The sequence below is a fragment of the Marmota flaviventris genome, chromosome 17 (assembly GCF_047511675.1).
Source record: "Marmota flaviventris isolate mMarFla1 chromosome 17, mMarFla1.hap1, whole genome shotgun sequence".
Taxonomy (NCBI): Eukaryota; Metazoa; Chordata; class Mammalia; order Rodentia; family Sciuridae; genus Marmota; species Marmota flaviventris.
In genome coordinates, this window is record NC_092514.1 from 2372599 (window position 1) to 2394979 (window position 22381).

Below are 22381 nucleotides of genomic sequence, written 5' to 3' on the forward strand. Positions count from 1 at the left end.
ATGTAAAATCAAGGCTTTGGCTGTAGCTCAGTGGCAGAGCACTTGCCTGGCACATGTGAGGCACTGGGTTCAATCCTCAGCACCACAGAAAATAAATAAATAAAAATAAAAGTATTGTGTCTGTCACATGGAAAATCAGAAAAATAAATTATACCTACCTATGTATATAAAAGTGCACAAATGCATTCTACTGTCATGGATAACTAATTTAAACTTTTTTCAAAAATTAAAAAGTAATGTTTAAAAATGAAAGATTTTGGTGATTCTGTTATAGTTCAAGCTTTGTCCCAGGGTTTCATAAACTGACTTCCAGACCACTCACGTATAATTGAATCAAGCCTTTATTGAAGCACACCGGTGGTGGCTGACCAGAACATAAAGCTGTTCCCCTGATCAGCTCCAAACAATTGCAAGGGCACTCCTTATAAGCCTGAAAACCGCAAAAGGGATGTTCAGGGAGTCTAGCCAATGCAAGCAAGCCAGGTTACAGAAGCGGGACAGTGCAGTCAAGCGGAGGGAAGCCTAACCAATCACAGTTAGCCCAGTCACCCCAGTTACAGAACCAGAGCCCTGTTACCTAGTTACAGAAACAATCCTCCATTAGGTAGTTCTGTGATCTTAAAGGTTTCTATAGCAAAAGGAAAAGAACATCTTGCTCCAGTCATGATTCTTCTACTTGGCATGGTTGTTTTACAGGATGAAGTCATAAAACAAAATGGAGTCACATTTGCTCCTACTATCACAATTCTAATATACTAAATACTTTTAATATTACTGCACTGATAAGGGTAATAATTTGTGTCACATTAGAGTTGCAGCTAACATTAATTTTAATAACAAGTATTATATTCTATCAAGGTAGTTCTTGCCATTTATCATCTTTCTACAGTACATTTTTATAAGGAACTGAGAAAGATAGATGAGATTTAAAACTAGCCATACAGATTTTTCTTAATATTTTTACTTCCATTGTCCAAAATGACATAAGAATGATTTAGACAGTGCTACAGGGAACTATAGCACACTAATTTTCCTTCTGATTTTTTTATATTAAAAAAGCTTTCCTGTATCCTTTCTTTCCTCTTTTGAATTCTATTTTAGTGGTATCTATATAGGATGCTTGTTATTTAAAAAATTTCAGTCACCAAATTATGTCCCCAGCTATAAACATTGGTTAGTTTTCCCTAAATTATCTTGAAGGTTTATTTCAATCCAGTCATATTTTCTGTCATACAATTCTTACCTCTGGTAAAGCAGAAATGTTATTGTTCTCCAAATTTAAGTCTTCAAGTGCACTGCATTTTGCTAGTGATCTGAGTATTGTTGATAGTCTATTGTATCTCAGACCAACTCGATATAAATGAGACAGGTTGCCTGAAAATAAAAAAAATGAACCTCTTTACTGTCACAGGATATCCACTGGATTACAATATTCTTATCTTCTAGAACCAAGGAATTTGTATAAGAAAAAATAATCAAATATGCAGCTATACTTTGTTAAATATCCTATTGAAAATTATTGTCATCTTTTAACAATTTAATCTTTAGAACCAACTTGTGACAAGAAGTTACACAGATTGGGCATCTCTAATGTGAAAATCTGAAGTGCTCCAAGATCAATAACTTTCTGAGAACCATACACAAATACATCTACATTAATGAAATCTAAGCAAATCCTGCTTAAGAACATATTAGCCACTAATGAGTACATTAAAAATAATGTTTTATTTTCCAGTCATGTTCTAGTTTTATTGTCAGTATGAGAATACACATGAGCTACACAGATGGATATAATGACATCTACTATCATAAAAGATTCAAATCAAATTAAACTTACCAAATAACATATATAAGAAAAAAGTTTCTTTGATATAACTGTTGCTATGACATTATTACATAGGATAGGTTAAAATGCGAGATGTTGCCTTTACTTTTAAATTTTCTTTTCCAATGTTAAAAGACATAGAAATGATTGTCTGGTCTCTAGGTCACACTTATGTTTTTAGTGAAAAATACTTGAGGGCTTTCAATTTTCAGAACCTTCTAGTATCTGTCCATTTCTTTCTTTTTGGTTTGATCATTTTTAAAAAAAAATGTTGTATGATAAACTTTCTTTTTGATGTTTATAATGCTTGCATAAATGGATGATAGCATACATTCAGTTGACAGCATAAGTTAAGCCTTGGAACTTAAGAGGACTGTCATTATGCTTCATAACCTTCTTTCACTCATTCATTGGTTTCTTTCCCACTTGCTGAAGAAAGTTATATGAAAATGATTAATTGGTACAGTTTTACTTTCTACATTTATAAAAATTAGTCATTGACAGTAAAAAAAATCTCATGTGTCTATACTATAAATCTAGTCAACTATAATGTAGAAAAGCAGCAATCATCTCAGTTCTTCCAACTATAACTATTGTTAGGCTCATGCACATCACTTTCCTTCAACAGGGTTTGTAAACTGAGCCAAAAAGTATTCTGATGCCAATTAAGCAATATTCCAACAGGCATAAAATAGTATATAAAATCAAGATTAAAAACTACCACTTAGGAAATATTAAGTGTGTTTTGTCTTTAATGTATCTTCTCAATTAACTAAGGAAATTCACTAGCATCTTTTTGATGACACTCTGTAAACTGCATCCATTTTGAAGGGGAGATAGGAAAGGAGGGCTTGGGTGCATTTTCAAAGCTCCAGAGAAGTTAGTGGTTAGTAATACAGGCAAAAATATTTACTATTGTGATCACTGCATTACGACACTGAGAAGAGTAAAATATGTGTTGGCCAAAAGTAAAACAATCTATGACTAAGCATGTTAAGTTGTATGTACATTAGCAAAAATGGAGACAATCTAAATGTTCAACAGAAAAAGAATGTTTAAATTGGAGGCATCACCATAGAATAGAAAAACCAAAGTGTACTTATGTGACAATGGGCAAGTTGTTAACTTTTCTGAACATGCTATATTGCTGAGCCACAACCCCACCTCATGGCAACATTCTTTAACCCAAGGAAAAAATATTATAGCAGCTGCTATTTGACTAGCATCAACTCTTCAAGACAGCAGTTGGGTATTTATTTTTTTTCATAATAAGTTACACTTTTGAAGTTCTAAGCTAGCAGCAAGGGTAAAGGAACAGAATCAAAAAATACATTTCTATTAAGTTTGTGAATACTGTTTCAGGTATATCAATCTTCTCCAAGAGATGACAGGGAGAATCTCAAAAGTCAATTAAGACTGAGACTGCTGAGATGTATAACAGATCATGATTCGAAGGTTCAAATTTGCACCAAAACTCAGGCTTCTGCTACATGATACAGGAGACAGGAATGATGAAAAAAAGAGAAAAAAAAATATTCCAATAAACACTGTAAAGAAGAAATAACTGTGATTCGTAAAATTTTGAAAACATAGTATTATTAACTTCCTTTACTCAAAATAAGAATGGTACTATATTCTCTGACCACTAGCAAATCATATAAAATAAGGGCAATATTATTCTTAGACTTTATTGATCTCTAAAATATTACCTGACCTTGAAGAAAACGTTATACATGAAGCCATGTGTTTTTGATATGTCGTCTGAATTACAAGATATTTATAATAAAGATAAATGTTTTCATATTCATAATATAAATTAAAATCAGAAGAATCATTTGTAATAAAAAAGAAACATGGAATGATTAAGGAAACCAAGACAGAGAAGGATACATAAAGAAGTTACTTTGTGTCAAAGGAAGTGAACCCAAAGGACCCTCATCCGACTTTCTGGGAGATTTTCCCATCTAGCCCCATCTACGCTCTCTCTGTGGGCCAAACCTTTCTTTTAGTGCTCTGATTGCATCACCCACGGGTTACTAGTCAATAAGGATACAAATACATGCTCAAAAATACAAAACAAGAAAATATTGTTAAAATGATAGAATGGATAGGGTCGATTGCTTACCAAGCCCCATGTATCCATTTGATGAACTGTATGAATAAGAAAATTATATAAATGTTTAGGAGAAAGGAGGCCTAACCAGAGATACAATAAATATAAAGACCCTGAGGCGAGAATTTGCTTGATAAGCTCAAGTACCAATGGTATATAGCATCCAAAATATTCCAAGAATTATACAGTTTCAAAAATTAGAAAATCCTAAAATTCCACTAAGAGATTGTTAGAGCTAACAAACAAATTTAACAAATTAGCAGGATACAAATCCAAAATACAAAGATCATTTGCTTTCCTATATACCAACAATGAATCCACAGAGAAAAAAAATCATAAAACAATCTCACTCACAATAGACTTTAAAACAAACAAACAAACAAAAAGCCACCAACTGACCAACTTAGGAAAAAATCTAACCTCTACAATGAAAATTATAGAATATTGAAGAAATTGAAGACCCCAGAAGATGGAAAGACCTCCTATGTTCATGGATAGACAAAATATTATTAAAATGATCCTACTCCAACAAGCAGAATATAGGTTCAATACAACCCCCATCAAAATAGCAATAACATTAATCATAGAACTAGAAAAAAATTACTAAAATAACCAGAATAGGTAAAGCAATGCTTAGCCAACAAAGCAATGCTTTAGGCATCATAATAAATGACTTCAAAATGTACTACAGCACTACAGTAACAAAAACTGCATTGTATTGTTATAAAAAGAGACATAGATCAATGGTACAGAATAGAAGACACAGAGACAAACCCACAGTCATCTGATACTTCAAAAAGGTGATAAAACATATATTAGAGAAAAGATAACCTTTTTAACACTTGGTTGTGGGAAGAATGAAACTAGACCCTTATGTCACACCCTGCCAAAAAACAACTCAAAATGGATCAAAATCCTAAGAATTAGACCAGAAACTGAAACTCGTAGAAGAAAATATAGGGTCAACACTCCAGCTTTTAGACACAGTCAATAACTTTCTCAATAGAACCCCAAAGCCTTAGGGAATAGTACAAAGAGTTAATAAATGGGACAATATCAAATTTAAAAGCTTCTGATCAGCAAAGGCAACAATTAGGAATGTAATGAGAGAAAGTACACACCTGAGAGAGAATCACTGCTGTTCTCCTGAAATAGTGTTCATAGCTAAAATAAGAACTCCAAAAACCTAACAAAATAACCCCAAATAACCCTCCTAATAGGTAAATAGATACTTCTCAAAAGAAGAAGTACAAATGGCTAACAAAGTGCATGAAAAAAATTTTGAACACCTTTAAAAACTAGGGAATGCAATACAAACTACACTGAGACTTGATTTCATGGCAGTCATGGGCAGGTACAGTATAGAATGCTTGTAACCCAACTGACTCCAGAGGCTGAGACAAGGAATTCACAAGTTCTTGGTCAGCCTCACTGATTTATTGAAACCCCACCTCAAAATATAAAAAGGATTGGGGTTACAGCCTCAGTGGTAAGTGCCCTTGGATTCAATTCCAAAAACAAATAAAAAACAAAAAACACCCAACAAGAACAAAAAATCAAAATACAAAAGTTAATAAATACTGGAGATGATGTCGAGAAAAGAAGAAACTTTTACATTGTTGGTGGGATTGCAGATTAGTACAACCACTATGGAAACCAGTATGATGGGGCCACAAAATCTAGGCATGGAAACACTGTATGACCCAATTGTACAATTCTCATCAGTACTTTTTCTCAAAGAATCAAAGTCATTAAAGCTTTAATATATGATCCATGTATACTCACATTTATAGGCAGCACAATTCATAATAGCCAAACTATGGAGTCAGCTGGCTGTTCATCAACAGGTAAATGGATAAATAAAATGTGGTATGTGTTCACAGAGGAGATTTATTCAGCCATATAGAAGAATAAAATGTATAATTTGCAGGAAAAAAAATAGATGGAATTAAGTAAGACCATTAGGTTAAGCAAAATAAGCCAAATTCAAAAGGTCCAAGGTTGAATGTTTTCTCTCATCTGTGGGAGCTAGAATAAAAAAGGAAAAAGGAAAAAAGAAAGAGTTAGGGAATGGGATCAATTAAAATCAAGACAATAGAGGAAAGGGACAAGGCTGTGGGAGGCCTGAGGAGCCGGGTAGTGATAACTGGCCAAATTATATTGTTATATCCTGTGCAAGAACAAATATGTTACAACAAATTCCATCATAATCTACAACTAAGATCCATCAATAAAAAATGAGGAAAGAGAAATAGAAATACACAGTGACTAAGCACCAATGAGAAGAACCTAACTTTTAAACATTTTGAGTATGTTAACTTTTGTTTATTGTGTCTAATCTGCATAAATAGTAATTAATTTTTTCTGTTTCTCTTTTGAAAACTAAACAAGATTTTGTATTTGATGATAAAAGTTATTTTCTGAAAATGGAATTCCACTGACGTTATCATGCTGAGATTCCACATTATTTTTCCCTTTACCATCCCAATTAGTTGGTTGTTCAAAGTAAACTTAAAGACATATATTTCAATGTAAGAACATAGAACAAATTAAAAATGTAATTCTGTATTCAAAAAGTATACTGAAATAAATATTGAATATACATGTTGAGTTGACCCATAGCATACCAGGGACATGAATCCTTGGGAAAAAACACTAGGAGATAAAATCTGGTTTTTGATTTTCAGAAATAAAGAATAATCTTTGAGTGGCCAGGCAAATAGATTAAATCATTTATAATGAAAAATACTGGACTGGCCTTGTAGTTTTGATCATTCAATCCCAAAGAACAGAAAAACTACCTCTTAGTTCTACTAAGATCCTCAAGAAAAGGAAGTCAAATGCAAAGACTTTATACACATTCAACCTGTTCAAGTAAAAAGGTCACAAACACAATAACAATAGACACACTACTGTTCCCATAAACTATGTTTGAAAAACTTCTACAAGGATTGACTTTAACTAAAGGAAAACTGACTAAAGCAACTGTGGTAACAGTCCTGCTGATGACCATTAAGACTGAAACAAAAATGAAGATTAGGGATTAGCACAGCAGTGTACGTTACCTGTCCAGACATTATAAAAATTACAAGAATAATAGACCCCAAAAGGCAGGAAGTAGAATAAATTCACTGATTGCCTCATCTGCACTACTGTTCATGACTGACATTTACAAAACACGTGACTCAAATGTAGAATATACATTCAATTGCATACAGAATATTTAACAAGATAGACCACATACTGCACCATAAATTTTGAATACATTAAAAATGATTCAAGTCATACAAAGTCATGCTTTTCCCCACATTGAATAAAATTATAAATCAATAACAGAAAGAAGGAACACATGGTATATAAAAATGTGTGAGGTGCTAACTAAAGCAAACCTTAAAGGGAATGTCATAGCACTATATATCTTTATAAAAAAGAAGGAAGGTCTAAATCAATGACCTCAAACTCCTACCATGAGAAACTAGAAATATAGCAAATAAAATTCAGAGTAAGCAGATGAAAGGGAATAATAAAGTTCAAAATGGAAATCAATGAACTAAACATCAGAGAAATAGGAAAAAATCAATAAAACCTTGAGATGAGCAATAAAAGTTACAGTTTTGATAAAGAATATTGGGGAGGGAGAGACAAGACAATTTACCAATATCAGATTCTGTAGTTATTAAATATAAGAAAATGTTATAATTTTATGTCTTTAATAACAACTCAAATGCAATTAACTTATTCCTTAAAAAAACACATGACCAAGTTTGCTCAAGAAGAAAATAATAACCTGAACAACCATATAACCTTTAAACACATTGGAAGTGCTCTAAAAAGCATTCATATAAAAGAAAACCCCTGCTCCAGACATCTTCAATGGAAAAACTTATCAATAGTAAAGGATAAAATAACGCAAATTTCATATGAATTGTTCCAAAAACAAAAGAGGAACTTACTATATGTTGGCCAGCAGTATACTTAGATCAAAACTAAACAAAGATGGGTTGTAAAATTTTATATGTGAATATATTATTTATTCCAATTAAGTCGATGAATATAATTTTTAAAACTAAAGTACCCTTTTTGATTACATTTTTTTCAGAAAGCAATTTTAGTCTTATCCTTATTATCTGGGTTTTTAATCAGGTTTAAGAAATCAGCATATTTTAAAATTATATTTTATAATTTTCTTCATTGGATTACACCAATATTCTCTTTCAAGTACTTCTAGCTTTATTTCTCATAATATAATTTTTCACAGGATTTACATACATTTCCTTCTTTCTGTTCTAGATGTAAAGGGAAATTCTACTTTATCCTATAGATCAATATTTTTGGTGTTTGTGTTCACTATAGTATATAGAATTTTCTATTGAGTTTGATTTGGGAAGCATATTTCTAAGACTTGTATTTTATTCATGTTTCCTTTTTTAATTAGTCTGATCATGTTTTATATACAATACATATTTTCTATGCTTTTTTTTTCTTCCAGGATCATTTCTCTTTGTTCATCATTGCCATTTCAGTAGATTTTATTTCTTTTAATTTTTTAAAGTTGTAGTTGGACACAATATCTTTATTTTATTTATTTAGTTTTATGTGGTGCTGAGGATCAAACCCAGTGCTTCACACATGCTAGATGAGCATTCTACTACTAAGCCAAAACTCCAGCCCCTTCAATAGATTTTAAAGAAAGAAAATTAAGAAATAGTTGTTCTTATTTCCTACTATATTGAACCATGAATATAAATCTCATATAGAAAATTTATATAAAATATTCACTATGGCTATAAGAACAATTAATTATGAGTTACAGATGATATTGCCTTTCAGAACAACATTTAGAAAATACTTTTAACCCATTACCACTTCAAATAAGAATATGACATAAAGACCCATGACAAGAATTCAGGAAAGCATATGTTCAATGGACAGTATATATAATTAAGTCTCAGCAAGCTTTTCTGAATAGAGTTGTGCCAAATAACTGGATTTTAAAATTCTTTAACAATTTCCTTGGGAGTTAATTCAAACCATATGCTTAAAAAACTCTAAAAACCATCTTGCAAAATAAAAATAAAGAACTAAATAATAGACCATAAATAATCAAAAGGCTGAAGAGTTTGAGAGCACTTCTCTAACCTGCAGCTCCAAGGCTGTCATTCTGGAAAGAGTCAAATCTAGGGCCTGAGTGGGACCAATCATGACTACAACCAATAATATAGGTGAATTAGAGATAAAACAGTCCTCTAAATAATCTGTTACACACTTTGTATTACCTAATAGACCATAAAAATATTCAGCTATGAACACAGATTGATTATAGTGGTTCCATTAGGTACCTGCCACAGGCAATCAAAAATCTTTCTAGAGAAAGATAAGACAAACCTACATCTCAAAAAATACAATAGCATCTCTGAAACATTTTTAATGAAATTATATGGATATTTTGCCACATAAATACTATAGTATTCTTATATTACACTAATAACTGAAAAGCATTATGTTTTTAAAATTACCTTTTGTGTTTGTAGAAATGTTTGGGCTTTTGGAAAAAATCTACATAAATATAGAACATTATCTTGGTAAGCTCAAACTTTTTGCAGTGTGTTGTATGAAGTCTTCAAAACATGTCTTTTCTTACTACTCCCTCAACACTACAAATAAGCAACCTTTAAACTATACTGGCCATGTTCATAAAACTAAACAGCAAAGGCTTTATTTTTAATATTGCCTACTTTAGCAAAGAAGGGACCTCCTTCATGTAATATGCTGAAATAATAATACCAAAAATCCATCATTTTATAATAAGCTATAAATAATAGAGTATATACACGAAACTTAACATTCTTTTAAACCGACTGAGTTAATTTCGTAAAATTTAATTTTATTTTCCTGAAATAGAAAAAGTTTTCAAACACTGTCTTAAAATTCTTATTACTTATATAGTACTTTGATAATTTCTTTAATTTGTGTTACCAAAATGGATCAAAAATAACCATTTAAATATCTAGGTTGCTATAAATAATCATCAATATCTTCTTTCTCCTCTCATACCTATAGTATCTGGGAGGTCTAGCAGTTCATTGTGCTGCAAGTCAAGGTTGGTTATGTGTGTGCAGTTTCCAATCTCCTTTGGAAGGTTTTCAAGTAGATTATGAGCTACATCCAGCATAATGAGGTTACATAATTCACCTGTAAATTGACCAAGATAGTGATTTAATAAGCATTATTAAATAATATTTCAGGTAATACTAGGATGCAAGGGAGTAATTTTTATGATTTTGAAACATAACTAGAAATGTAATATTATTATATAGGCAACATTTTTTTTTGAAAATGGAAACTCAATGAACATACTTGGATTTTAAGTACAAAATCTGGTTTTCTCCAACATATTTACATTCTTTCTGAAAATGTTAAAATTGAACTCAAAATTTGAATCTATTATTTCAAAATTACATCTAATAACATGAAAATATTGCTTGTAAAAGATTACTTTACTAATCTGTGTCATGTGGGGTTTTCTTCTTTTGTCCTGATGATTGAACTCAGGGTCTCACACCTACTAAGAACATATTTTAACACTAGCTACATCCAGGGCTCCATGTCATATATTCAAGTAGCAAATTTAACCACAAATGCTGGATGACATAGTCCAGATTTTAAAAGCTGACAAATTTAGCACAATTATATCAAATACAACTTGAGTTCAGATGGAGACATCCTTTACACCTCAAAATATACATGCTTAATACAGGCATATAATCTGATGTTACATAAATACATATTTTTTAATAAATAAAAATAACTTCTCAATTTAATAGAACTTTAAAATAATAGACAATGAAGACAAAGCTGGTATGGCTATAATTTCAGACAAAGCAAACTTCAAAGCAAGGAAAATCATCTGGAATACAGAAAACATTACATAATAATAAATGAACAGAATAATTCTAAGGCATAGCAATCCTTAGAGCATAAGTACTTCCTCATCTTCAATGTGTCTCTTTGGTGCTTAGTGCAAAGCATTATATTAATTGAAAGAATAAAGATAATTAAGGAAATTTTGGATAATTCTACTCTTATTTCAGAATAAAACTTAAGATCTGTCATCATTTTTTCAAAGACATAATACCTGAAGATGTTTCAATTCCATGATTTGTTTTTAGAATTAGAAATTTAGGAATAAAAGACAAAAATTAGGTAGCTGCAAATATGAATCATTTAATGGAATAAAATATGCCAATTTAAAAAGTTATGTTCAGGGGCTGGGATTGTGGCTCAGCGGTAGAGCTCTCGCCTAGCACGGGCTGGGTCCAGGTTCTATCCTCAGCACCACATAAAAATAAAGATATTGTGTGTGTCCATCTACACTTAAAAAAGAAATATTTAAAAAAATTAAAAAGTATGTTCAATTTTTAGTAAAAATGCTGCTTGTATACTCTTAAGAACAAAGTGAAGTTAAATTTAAAATCCTGTTAAATAATTCCTCATTCAACAATAGTATATTAATGTCTAGGTAATTTGATAGCAATGCTATAGAAAGAAACCCTTATAGAATGACTTGTGAATTTAAGTCAAACTTTATAGGACTAAGTGTAGCAGAAAAACAAAACAACAATAACAAAGAAAAGCAATAATATCTCACATTTCTATATAAAAATTCAGCAGTTGGCTGAGCATGGTGGCACATGCCTGTAATACCAGTATCTCAGGAGGCTGAGACCAGAGGACAAAGAGTTCAAAGCCAGCATCAGCAAGGGTGTGGCATTATGCAATTCAGTGAGACCCTGGGTCTAAACAAAATTCAAAATGTGGTGTGGGTGTATCTCACTGGTCATGTGTCCCTGAGTTCAATTCCTCAGAACAACAAAAAAATCAGTATTTGTTTTTCCAAGTCTATATTTCTATCCAACAATAAGCCGTAAATGCAGGTCAAATTTTGACAATATGATACTAACAGCAGTCATTCTACAATCTCATTTCTATGGGACCATATGTAATAAACCACTTCCACACAGAAATTCCTGGTAGTATTTTAATACCTCTTGAGCAAACTATACTTACTTCATACATACCGTGTATTACTTGAGAAAGTCTATAACGGATAGTCTTGAGTAATTTAAAGTTAAAATTAATATTTAAGTGTCTAGACTTAAATCTAATAAAACATGTTATCTAAAAGTTTAACTGCATTTTAAAACACAGAACATTATCTCCCTGAAAAGCTCCAGAGCCTAAAATCAGAAAATTTCCTTTATCACTAACAATATCTATACTGAATGCAAGAATGTATTTAATTCATCTTTGTGTATTTTGAATAAACCTTTTACAAAATAAAAGCTTCCCTTTAAAAAATAAAAATATACTTTGTATTTTGATTTTTAAAAACTCTTACAAAAACCACAAAACTGTAACTTTAGTTTCACATAATTGATGCCAATAAATTTCTATATTCAAAATATTTCAGAAGTTTTCCCATAATTAAAAATAAAGATAATTCATTTCTTTTTTACTGACTTTACACATCTATATTCATTACTTTTTTCTTACTACCATTCTCTTAAAACATTTCCTCTATTTCCTTACTATTCAGCTTACTATAAAAGACAAGAATGAGTGCTATAGAAATGCTAAGTGTTGGTTTACTACAGATTTCTCTTCTTCTACTTTTCTGTTCTGGATTTTTTTTGTTTGATGTTTTGATTTCATTTTTGATACAATATGTTGCCCAGGCATATCTGGAAATGTTGGGCTCAAGCCACCTTCCTTGCCACAGCCACCCAAGTAGCTGGGATTATAGGCATGTGGCACCCTGCATAGCTACTATGTTAGATTTTTTTCCTATTCTTTAATTGCATCATATTAGTGATACATTATGATTCATTCTGATGCAATTATAAATGCATGGAGTATGATTTGCTCCAATTAAGTATAAAATACTTGCCTTTATCCACCCCCTCAGATCCTTTTTCCTTTCCTTTATTGATCTTTCTGCTATTTAAGTACAGTAGGTTTTTTTTTTTTTTTCAATTAATGTCGTGTGGACGTACATGATAATGAGATTCACTCTAGTATAGTAATATTAGAGTTTTAAATAAAAGTGTAGGTACTGCCAAATTTTTTTTAAAAAAAGTTTTTCTATTTTCCTATGGCACTTCAGGTTCACAAAGGTATAATATGAAGATCTTTAGAAATACACTAAGTAGAAAGTGATGTGAATTTAAAGCCTTCAGATAAAAAAAAGGAAAGTTAGAGAATGGGCACGTAGAGCCTTAATATATCTAGTATAAATATATTGGTGCTTTGAAAACAGATGACAACTTAACAATTAATCAAACATCTTTCAAATTCAGTTTTCCAATCAAAATCAGAGCTGATTGTGTTTGTAATAAAAGTCTAATTATGTCTATATCCTATCTTACATATTAATCCTACAAAATAATCTCAAGTCATGTAGTATTAAGCAGATAACAGGGAAAATGGAACTTAGAAACAACTATTAGGAATTTTCTGATATGGAAAAGCACTCAAAAATTATTAAACATAAAAAATAGTAAAATCAATAGTAATAACCCAAAAGTTCTTACCAATTTCAGCAGGTAGCTGTTTTATTTTGTTCTCTCGAATGCTAAGCATTCTAAGTTTTGACAAGTTTTTTTTTTTTATCCTTTTCCACAGTAGTTATGTGATTAAAGCGAAGGTAGAGAGTGGTGAGAGAATCTAATGTATACTCCACTGAAGGAATTTCTCTCAGTTTATTATGCCGTAAATCAAGCAAATGCAGCTTCTTTATGTTATCAAGAGAGTCAGGCAAACTGATAAGTGAATTTTCACTTAGAGCCAGTATCATGAGATTTACTAGACAGCCCACCACTGCTGGGAGAGACTGCAGTTTGTTACTGTATATGTAAAGTTCTGTTAATTGAGTCAAGTGTTTGAGTGATGATGGCAATATGTTCATAGACCTCTTGGATAAGTCCAAACACACTGAATTCTCTTCCAGGCATTTATTGAGCTCTTTAGTTACTTCTGCATTACTGGATTTTTTTCCCAGTCCCACGTGCAGGACTTGGCCACTTGATCATATTGTCAACTAAAAAAGCCACCCCTGGTTGGGCAGCACTGGAGACCTTTTTTCCATCTTTGGCATCTTTCCCTTTGGTTTTAGGTTCTTTTTCATGGCTTTCTTTCTCCAAAACTCCAGAGGTCTTTGACATCTTTTCTCTTTCTTCGACTGATGGCACTTTCAGATCTTTCTCTTTAGAGTCTTTTTCTTTCCCAAACTACCACTCATGGTGACCAAGCTTGAAAAAATATACATTAACTTTTACTTTATTTTCTAGCAATTAAATTCAATGTTGAACAGAAAAAAAAACATCCTACACAATCAAACAGGTGTTGGCTTGAAAATGTAATCAGCATGGAGTAACACCCATCTGTCACATGTTGGATCTAAAAGTACTCTGTCCATTTCTGAAAACTCATTCCAACTGGTAAAATGGTGCTGGACAATCAATGATTCATTAGAATTCCTGAAATATAATATAGAGAATTAAATTACATTATGTTATAATTAATATGAAGCAAACAGCCTCAGAAAAACAGTCTTTCTGTGAACTTTGCTGTGAAGAGTGGTCACAGATTATGGGAGAACACTGTCTGGGACTGGGGTCTTGGATGACCCCATGGCTGAGGCATGCCTGGTAGACAAGAATGTTTCTTTGCAGAGGTGCAGAATGCCTACCTGCTGTTGTAATGCCCTCCATGTGGAGACTCTGTGCTAGAGTTTTATCAACCTCAAATCAAACACACAGCTTCTGGGAATAGAGGAAATCTCTTGCTAGAATACCACAGTGTTCCACCAGTTCCACCTCTCCTGAACCTGCCTACCTAACAGTAAGTTCAGACAATAAACTTTGAGAGCTACACAAAGCTCTTAATGTTCCACACTGCAACTGTGAATTGTGGAATAGTGCATGATGTTGCTAGCCCTATAAACATCTGAGTACAAAGAATAATGCTTCTAGAGGCTTTAACCTGAAAATGAGGCATATATAAATAAAGAATAGTGGCATAATTCATTAGATCTTCTTCTTCAGAGAACAGCACTGCACCAACCCCAGCTTTACCTTCAAAAACATCTGTCTGTATGTGAGTCTTTTTTTTCTTATCCCTCTTTGCCCCTCACCAGAACCTGCTAGTTTGGCCACACTGGTCACAGGATTTTGCCATCTTCCTATTACTTGATACAGTATTTGCTGAACTTTTTAGTATGTAAAATGAATTGAAAACTTAAAAAATTAATAAGGCAGGTCCTCCCTTCAAGGAATTTGGAATCTGATAGAGGTAAATGACTACAAATCACTCTGTTGTAAAACTTTATGGAAGTTAAAGTGAGAGAAATCACAACGGCAGCTAACATTTATTAAGTGCTAATAAAAACAATGAAGAATTTACAAATATTTATATATTTTAAATGGATATATATATAACAGCACTATGAGATGAACTATTATCCACATTTTCTACAAAGGGACACTGAAACACAAAAGTACTTTTAGATAACTAGCTTTGTTATCGTGGAAGTGAAAAACAGCCAAAATTTTAAATCAGCATATATCTACAGACTATATTCCTAACCAGCACCCTAAAACTGCTCTACCTGCAACTAATTATAGCTTTAGAAAACAGGAAGGGTTATAAAGTTGATAAAAGAATGGACCAGCAGTGTGGCAAAAGAACAAAAGGAACAAAATTATATAGATGGGAAAAAAATTAAAATAAGGGAAAACAGTATTAAACTGTGCACTTTAGTAAGCACTCTATTTGATTCTCATACAGGTTAATCAGAGGGATCACCCTTGAGAATCCATGACACAGCAATCTCTAATGATGTCTATATTCTTGGAAAAGTGAAAGATTAATAGCACAGGAAAAGTACAAAAATTCACTGCTGAAGAAATGGTATGGAAAACTTTTGTGGAAAGCATCAGTTCTCCCAAACATTTTTTAAATTTAAAATATACAATTCTTATTTTTAACTCTTGTTAGCTTTAACTGATGATACACATTGCATGGCATGAATTAGGACTCTGGGTTTGATCCCAAGAACAGGAAAAATTGGAGGCTATGGCCCTTCACCCACAAGTTTAGAGGTTAGACTGTCAGAACACTCAAGACAACTAAGTAACTGGGTAGTGTAGTATATTAATTCCTCATATGAGTGACACAAACTATAGAACGTTTGGGACAATCATTATCAGTGAAAACAGCTGAGATGAACTTACGCTAACTCGTCCGTTATTAATGGTGTAGAGTTCAAACAAGGAGAGGTGGGTGGTACATCAGGAAAGGGGAAATTTTGCCTAAAATAAGAATGAATGGGCTTAGTTTGCATATGATAGTGAAAAGGTAAGAATTTGATCAAACAGGAGACTTGCAATGATAAAAGAAGCTGGCTAGGGAATGAAGGATCTATAATTTGAAAATGCAAAATATGAACTTACACTGGTAAATACAATTAAATAAATGTGCTGTTATGTGCTAGCATACCAGGAAAGCTCTGGATCATGACATTCACCACTATGGCCCCTTCAAACCAATGAAGTGCTTTTACTTAAACAATAAAACAATTAATAATGGAAAATATGCTTCACTTCAGGGATACAGCATTGCTCACATGTCATCATAAGCCAGGCATGAAGTCACATGTCTGTAAATTCTAGTAGTTCCCCAGAGGTTGAGGTAAGAGCATCACAAGTTAAAAGCCAGCCTCAGCAAGTTAGTGAGGCCCTAAGCAACTTTGTAAGATTCTATCTCAAAATAAAAAAAAATAATAATAATATAAAAAGAGCCAGGGAGGTGGCTCAGTGGATAAGCACCCCTGAGTTCAATTTCTGGTACTAAAATCAAACAAACAAAAAGCATTGAAAGAAAGGCCATCATACTAAGTTTCTGAAAATTCCGTTTTTATTTAGATATACACACACAATTTAGAAGGAAAAATCCGATGTTCCTGTGTAAAAGTAAATAATATTTAAAAGTGCAAAGCTGAGGCTCCATCTCCAAGTACTCAATCAGAACCTTTATGGAAGAGAGTCCAGAAAATCTAAAACCTAAACCAAAGTGTCTACATAAAAGCTTATAGAGTTTGGGAAACATTTGATCTGACCAAATGTGGGATCTGAAAACCAGTAAATGTATTTCTCAAGTATCATTCTAAAATAATGAAGGTTGAAGGTCAAGGACAGTTCATGAAATAAGTACATTAATAAAAAAAAATTACTCATAATTTTACAGTCCTCTTGAAGTCTAAAGGAGTTCCCTTAGTTTATTAACATCATACACTATATTTGAAATTCAGACTACTAATACTTGTGCTATTTCAATGATTTTACTCTAGCTGTGATGGATTTGAGCTGAGTCACATACCCATCCTGCAGTTCCTGTACCTAATGATATTTGCTACTACATAGTTTACTCACAGTTCACCATGCTTTTATTCTTTAATTAAATAACCAGGCTGGACTAATAGCTAAAAAATTCACATCTAGTAAAAACATTTTGTTCAGGTGAACTGACTTCACAGTCCAAAAGTAAATTCTCAATCTATTTCTGAATCAATTGACACTGCCTGTGGTGAGCCGCTTCTGCCGTTTCTGCAGACTATGGTCGCCATTACGAGATGGCGCTGGCTCCGCTGTGGTATGTGACAAACAACTCCTTATCTGAGAGAGTTGGCACATGATTTTTCACCACCCTGTGAGAAAGTTCCACGCGGCAGCTTTGCATTGGGGCTTGGGATGCTTTATTAAGGCTGGGAGGGCATCCGGGAAAGAGAGAAGAAGAGAGAAGAAGAAAGAATAATAAATATCAAGGGACCTGAATAAACTACTGAGAGAAGATTCCGGAGTTGCGTCTTCCTTGCGGGCAAGGGGTCGCGACAACTGCCAAACTTTTTAAGAGAAAATGTACTCAGAGTAATCTTTGATGTTGCTTGAAAATAAGATATTCAAGAGTCTGTGCTTTATGCAATTACTTTAATTGTGTAATGTTTGGAGGGACAGCTACATTTACAAAAATTGAGAATTTTGTACTCATTCATGCAATAGAATAAATAGTACTCAGTCTTAATGCTTCAAATCCAGTTGAGGAAGAAATCCTAAAATTGTATCAATAATTAAACTGATGCCAGCAATGTGTTTTTATACTGAGATACTCACCACCTCTGGTAACTCTTATTTCCAACCATCTAATAACTACTGTATATAGAGCACTTTATATGGGATTTTAATCTATCTTATTTCATAGTCTCACAACCAGATCCTAAGGAAGATATTAAACAAATCCCATTCTTATGACCAAGTTAACTCTCTTAAATCCATTTTACTATTAATCCAAAATGGCATCAAACCAGAAAATGGCACTGATTTCCCCCTTGCAAAGGTCTAGGTTGAGGTAACTTTCATGAGCAAAAAAATATGTTACAAATTATGAAAACAATTTTGAATTTCTAAGTTGAAAAGTGACTCTATTCCCTACATATAAACAAGAACAATGACACATCTAATAAGTGGAAAAATTTTTTTTAAAGGGATGCCGATTTTAAATTATATGTATATCATTTGCCTTATAACATGCTCAATTACCAAGATAAGCATCCATATCATGATTGCATATGGATGTCTATTAATTTAGACTTCCAGTATCTTCTTAGTCAGGGATCTGTCAGGAAGCTTTCTGTTACTGTGACAAAGTATCAGATAAACAACTTTAAGGAAGTAAGGATTGTTTTGGTTCACATTACAGAGGCTTTGGGCTATGGTTGCTTGGCCCTGTTACCTTTGGGTCTATTGTGAGGCAGTACATCATGGCAGGCATCTCTCCCAGGAAAAGATGTGGGAGTTGAGATAATGAGGTGGTGGGGGGAGGGCATAGTGAGGGTATAAAGTTGAACAAAAAAAAACAAGCATCCCAGGTAGCAGCATTCCCATTTAACAGATAACCAAGGTCCAGTGAAATGATTTGCCAAATAGTATGATTTAAATCTGACAACAGTATTTGCAGCAGCAAAAATAATTATTGAGCAATTGGTAAGTGCCAAGCACTGTGCTAAGTGCTTTTATCAGTCAGTTCATTAAGTTGCTAAAATAATTCTGAGGCATATTAAGGCCCATTTATAGATAAGGAAATGCTGGCTTGAAGAAATTAAATGACCTATCCAAGAAGATATTTTTGACAGTCATGGGACTATCACCTATAATAATATATGCCTCTTGAATTTCAGAATACAATAAGTAAATATAAATAATCATGTAAATAATTTGAATTGGACATATGAACCAAGAAAAATATTTGACAGAAAAAGATTTCTAAAGGTAGGATTGCATTCTATGGTTTAAGGGAAAAATTGCCAACTGAATACAAAAAACTCAAATATCTATTTTTTTAGAAATTATTTTTCCCCTCAATTCAGTCCTGATCCTATGACCGCACTAGTAATTTACTGATCATTCTGGAACTTAAAAAATATCTTTCAATAATACACTTATATCAAATGCATAATTCATAAAGTCCAATTGTACTAAATATCTCTATGCAAAAAGTATGCCAAAATAGTTTTTTAAAATAAATTTTAATTCAAAATGTAGATATTAACTTTAGTCATTTAAGTGCACTTGTCTAATAATATTACATGATATAGATAAATCTTTCCATAACAAACCACTAGGAAGTGATGATGCAGCTCAATTCAGAAAAGAATTGAACTCACTTATCCTTGGCCCATTTCCCTTGTCTTAATACCTAGCCCTTATAATTTGCTTAGTAGTATAACCAGTAAGGATACATGCTTATTTTAAAACTAGTAATCTTATGTTGGGGTGGCAACAAAAGGTGGATGAGAGATAAAGAGAAGAGAAAAATAATTTAGATTATTGAAGACAGAACTGTGTGTCTAGTGGTTTACTTAGTTTCTCATTAAATATGACTCACCTCATATTATACAAACAACCTTTTACCTCAATTCTTTTGTTAAATGGAGATATCATTTAACTGATTTCCATCTCAGAAGGAATGTCCTCAAAAGAATAATACATAAATGAAAATGCAGTAAAAAGAAAAAAAAAGACAACAAAAGATCTGGAACTGGGGTTTTGGTTCTAAATCCCTTGATGAATTGCAATATGATTTGAGCCAAAAAATATATTTCTGGGCTTCAATTTTTATAAGAAAAGTCTTGAGGGTATACGAAATGATTTCATAGGTTCCTTAAAACACCAAAATTTCTACTAAGTCTTAATGGAATGTAGTTCCAAAAAAAAAAACAAAACTTTAATACATAATGTTGGAAACCAATTCTAATAAAATTCTTAGGATTTAGTTGGTGACAATAGAAGAGACCAACATTATTAATTGTTCTGAGTATATTTACACACTGAGATATTTTAATATTTAAAAGTATATTAGGTCCCCATGGCCTTAGGTAACAATGATTATCTCCAAACACATATTTATGAATATCCTATCAATATGTTAATCTGAAAATATTCTGTAATACATTCTCAACATCTCCCCAAAATGTATTTCAATATCCTCTAGTTTCAATGGTCAACCAGAGTTGGGATAAAATGTGTTTCTAACATCAATGTTGATTGGCTTTTTAGAATAAATTATTTGTGCTCTTTATATTTTTCATGGGTCATCATTACATTATACACAAAAGTTCACAAATTTATGAGGATAACAAAACATTTTCTCAGGAATACCTATTAATTTCATGATATTTTAAGCATTTACAGTTCCATTTACTAGCAAACATGGGTCATTTATCAAACAAACTATAACACTGATATTTATTTTTAAAACCATTAATATTTTGAGATTTTAAAAAGTATAAAGTTACCAGTAACTAGAATGATAAAGAGTTGAGATTAAAATTTCCAATAATCTACCAAATATTAAAATATTCTGTGACATTGTCAGATGTACTTTTTTTTTGTTTGTAAACCTGATGTCATTTTTAATGCCTTTATTTTCTTCATTTATTTACTTTTTATGTGCTGCTAAGGAATAAAACATGATGTCATTTTTAATATCTTTATTTCATTCATTTATTTACTTTTTATGTGGTGCTAAGGAATCAAACCCAGTGCCTTGCTCATGTTAGGCAAGCACTCTACCACTGAGCCACAACCACAACCCTGTCAGATGTACTTTTAATTTGGAACTAAGAAAGTAATCTTGTCATTGCCTAGGAAAAAATAAGGGGAAAAACACTGATCTCCCCCCAACTGCTATACTGCTCTTGCAAATCCAAAATGATAGGGAGAATGGAACTGAGTCAAATGAATATATCCAAATCAGAGAATATAAGGATTTTAAATATTTCTTTTAAAAGTATCATTAAGTGAGAAAAATAATTGGCATTTTCCTTTGAAAACAAAATGTCATTCAGAAAAAAATATATTGTATAACTACTGTTATTATATCAAGGTTCTTAAAGTAAAATTATTTGAGTGGCAGAATCTAAAACATCAAAGTTAAATTTTCAGATTCAGTTCAAAAAGGAATCAACAGTAAGACATACTAAAGAACTAATAACCAATCTAATAATAGTGCCTGACTATATTCTTTAGTATCATTCTTAATATTTTCTAATACAAGGCTTCATAATCACAAATTGATACAATCAAAATATTATAGTAGGGCTAAGTTTGTTACTCAGTAGTACTCACCTAACACACATGAAGCACTAAGTTCGATCCTCAACATCATATAAAAATGAAATAAAGATACTGTGTCCACCTACAGCTAAGAAAAAATAATTTTAAAAAACAATTAAATGCTAAAATGTGACTTTTTAAGTTAAACTTTTTAAATCTATAGCTAGGATGTAGATCAGTGCTAACATGCTTTCCTAGCAAGCATGGATAGAGGGGGGGATCTAGCACACCCTCTGTAAATAAAATGGTTTTAGCTCTCAGGAAACTACACTGACAGATAAGCATGTATTTTATTCTTTTAAAAAAATATTTTTCAGTTGTATTTGTACACAATAGCTTTATTTATTTATTTTGTGTGTGTGGTACTGAGGATCAAACCTAGCACCTTTCATGTACTAGGAAAGTGTTCTACTGCTAGCCACAACTCTAGCTCCAATATTTTATTTGTTATAGCAAAATTATTTTAATTTAAGAAAACAGGACCATCAGTTCTTAAGATTTCTAGTTTGAAAGTGGTAGAGGAAAGATGGCCTCCTCTAACTCTTGGAAAGTCTCAAAACAACCAGGAGAGAAAAATGAGAAACAGAAATATGAATACTATCTTCAAATAAACAGGAAACCACCATAGCCACATTATATAAGAAGAGTTGCCAAATGCAGTGAAGAAACTAATGAGAAATGGTGGAACATCTCAAGCAAGCATGAAAGATATAAGCT

The 22381-nt window shown here is 32.2% G+C and overlaps 1 protein-coding gene across 1 annotated transcript in view; it reads right to left on the bottom strand.

Moving 5' to 3' along the window:
* Positions 1-18821, bottom strand: part of LOC139702409 (leucine-rich repeat protein SHOC-2-like) — a 30287-nt gene extending 11466 nt beyond the window's left edge. Inside the window, 6 exon segments of the mRNA XM_071603497.1 lie at positions 1244-1374; positions 9993-10130; positions 13529-13601; positions 13603-13992; positions 13994-14224; positions 18783-18821. Of these exon segments, the coding sequence (XP_071459598.1) occupies positions 1244-1374; positions 9993-10130; positions 13529-13601; positions 13603-13992; positions 13994-14224; positions 18783-18821 (1002 nt within the window).
* Positions 18822-22381: the final 3560 nt, after the last annotated feature.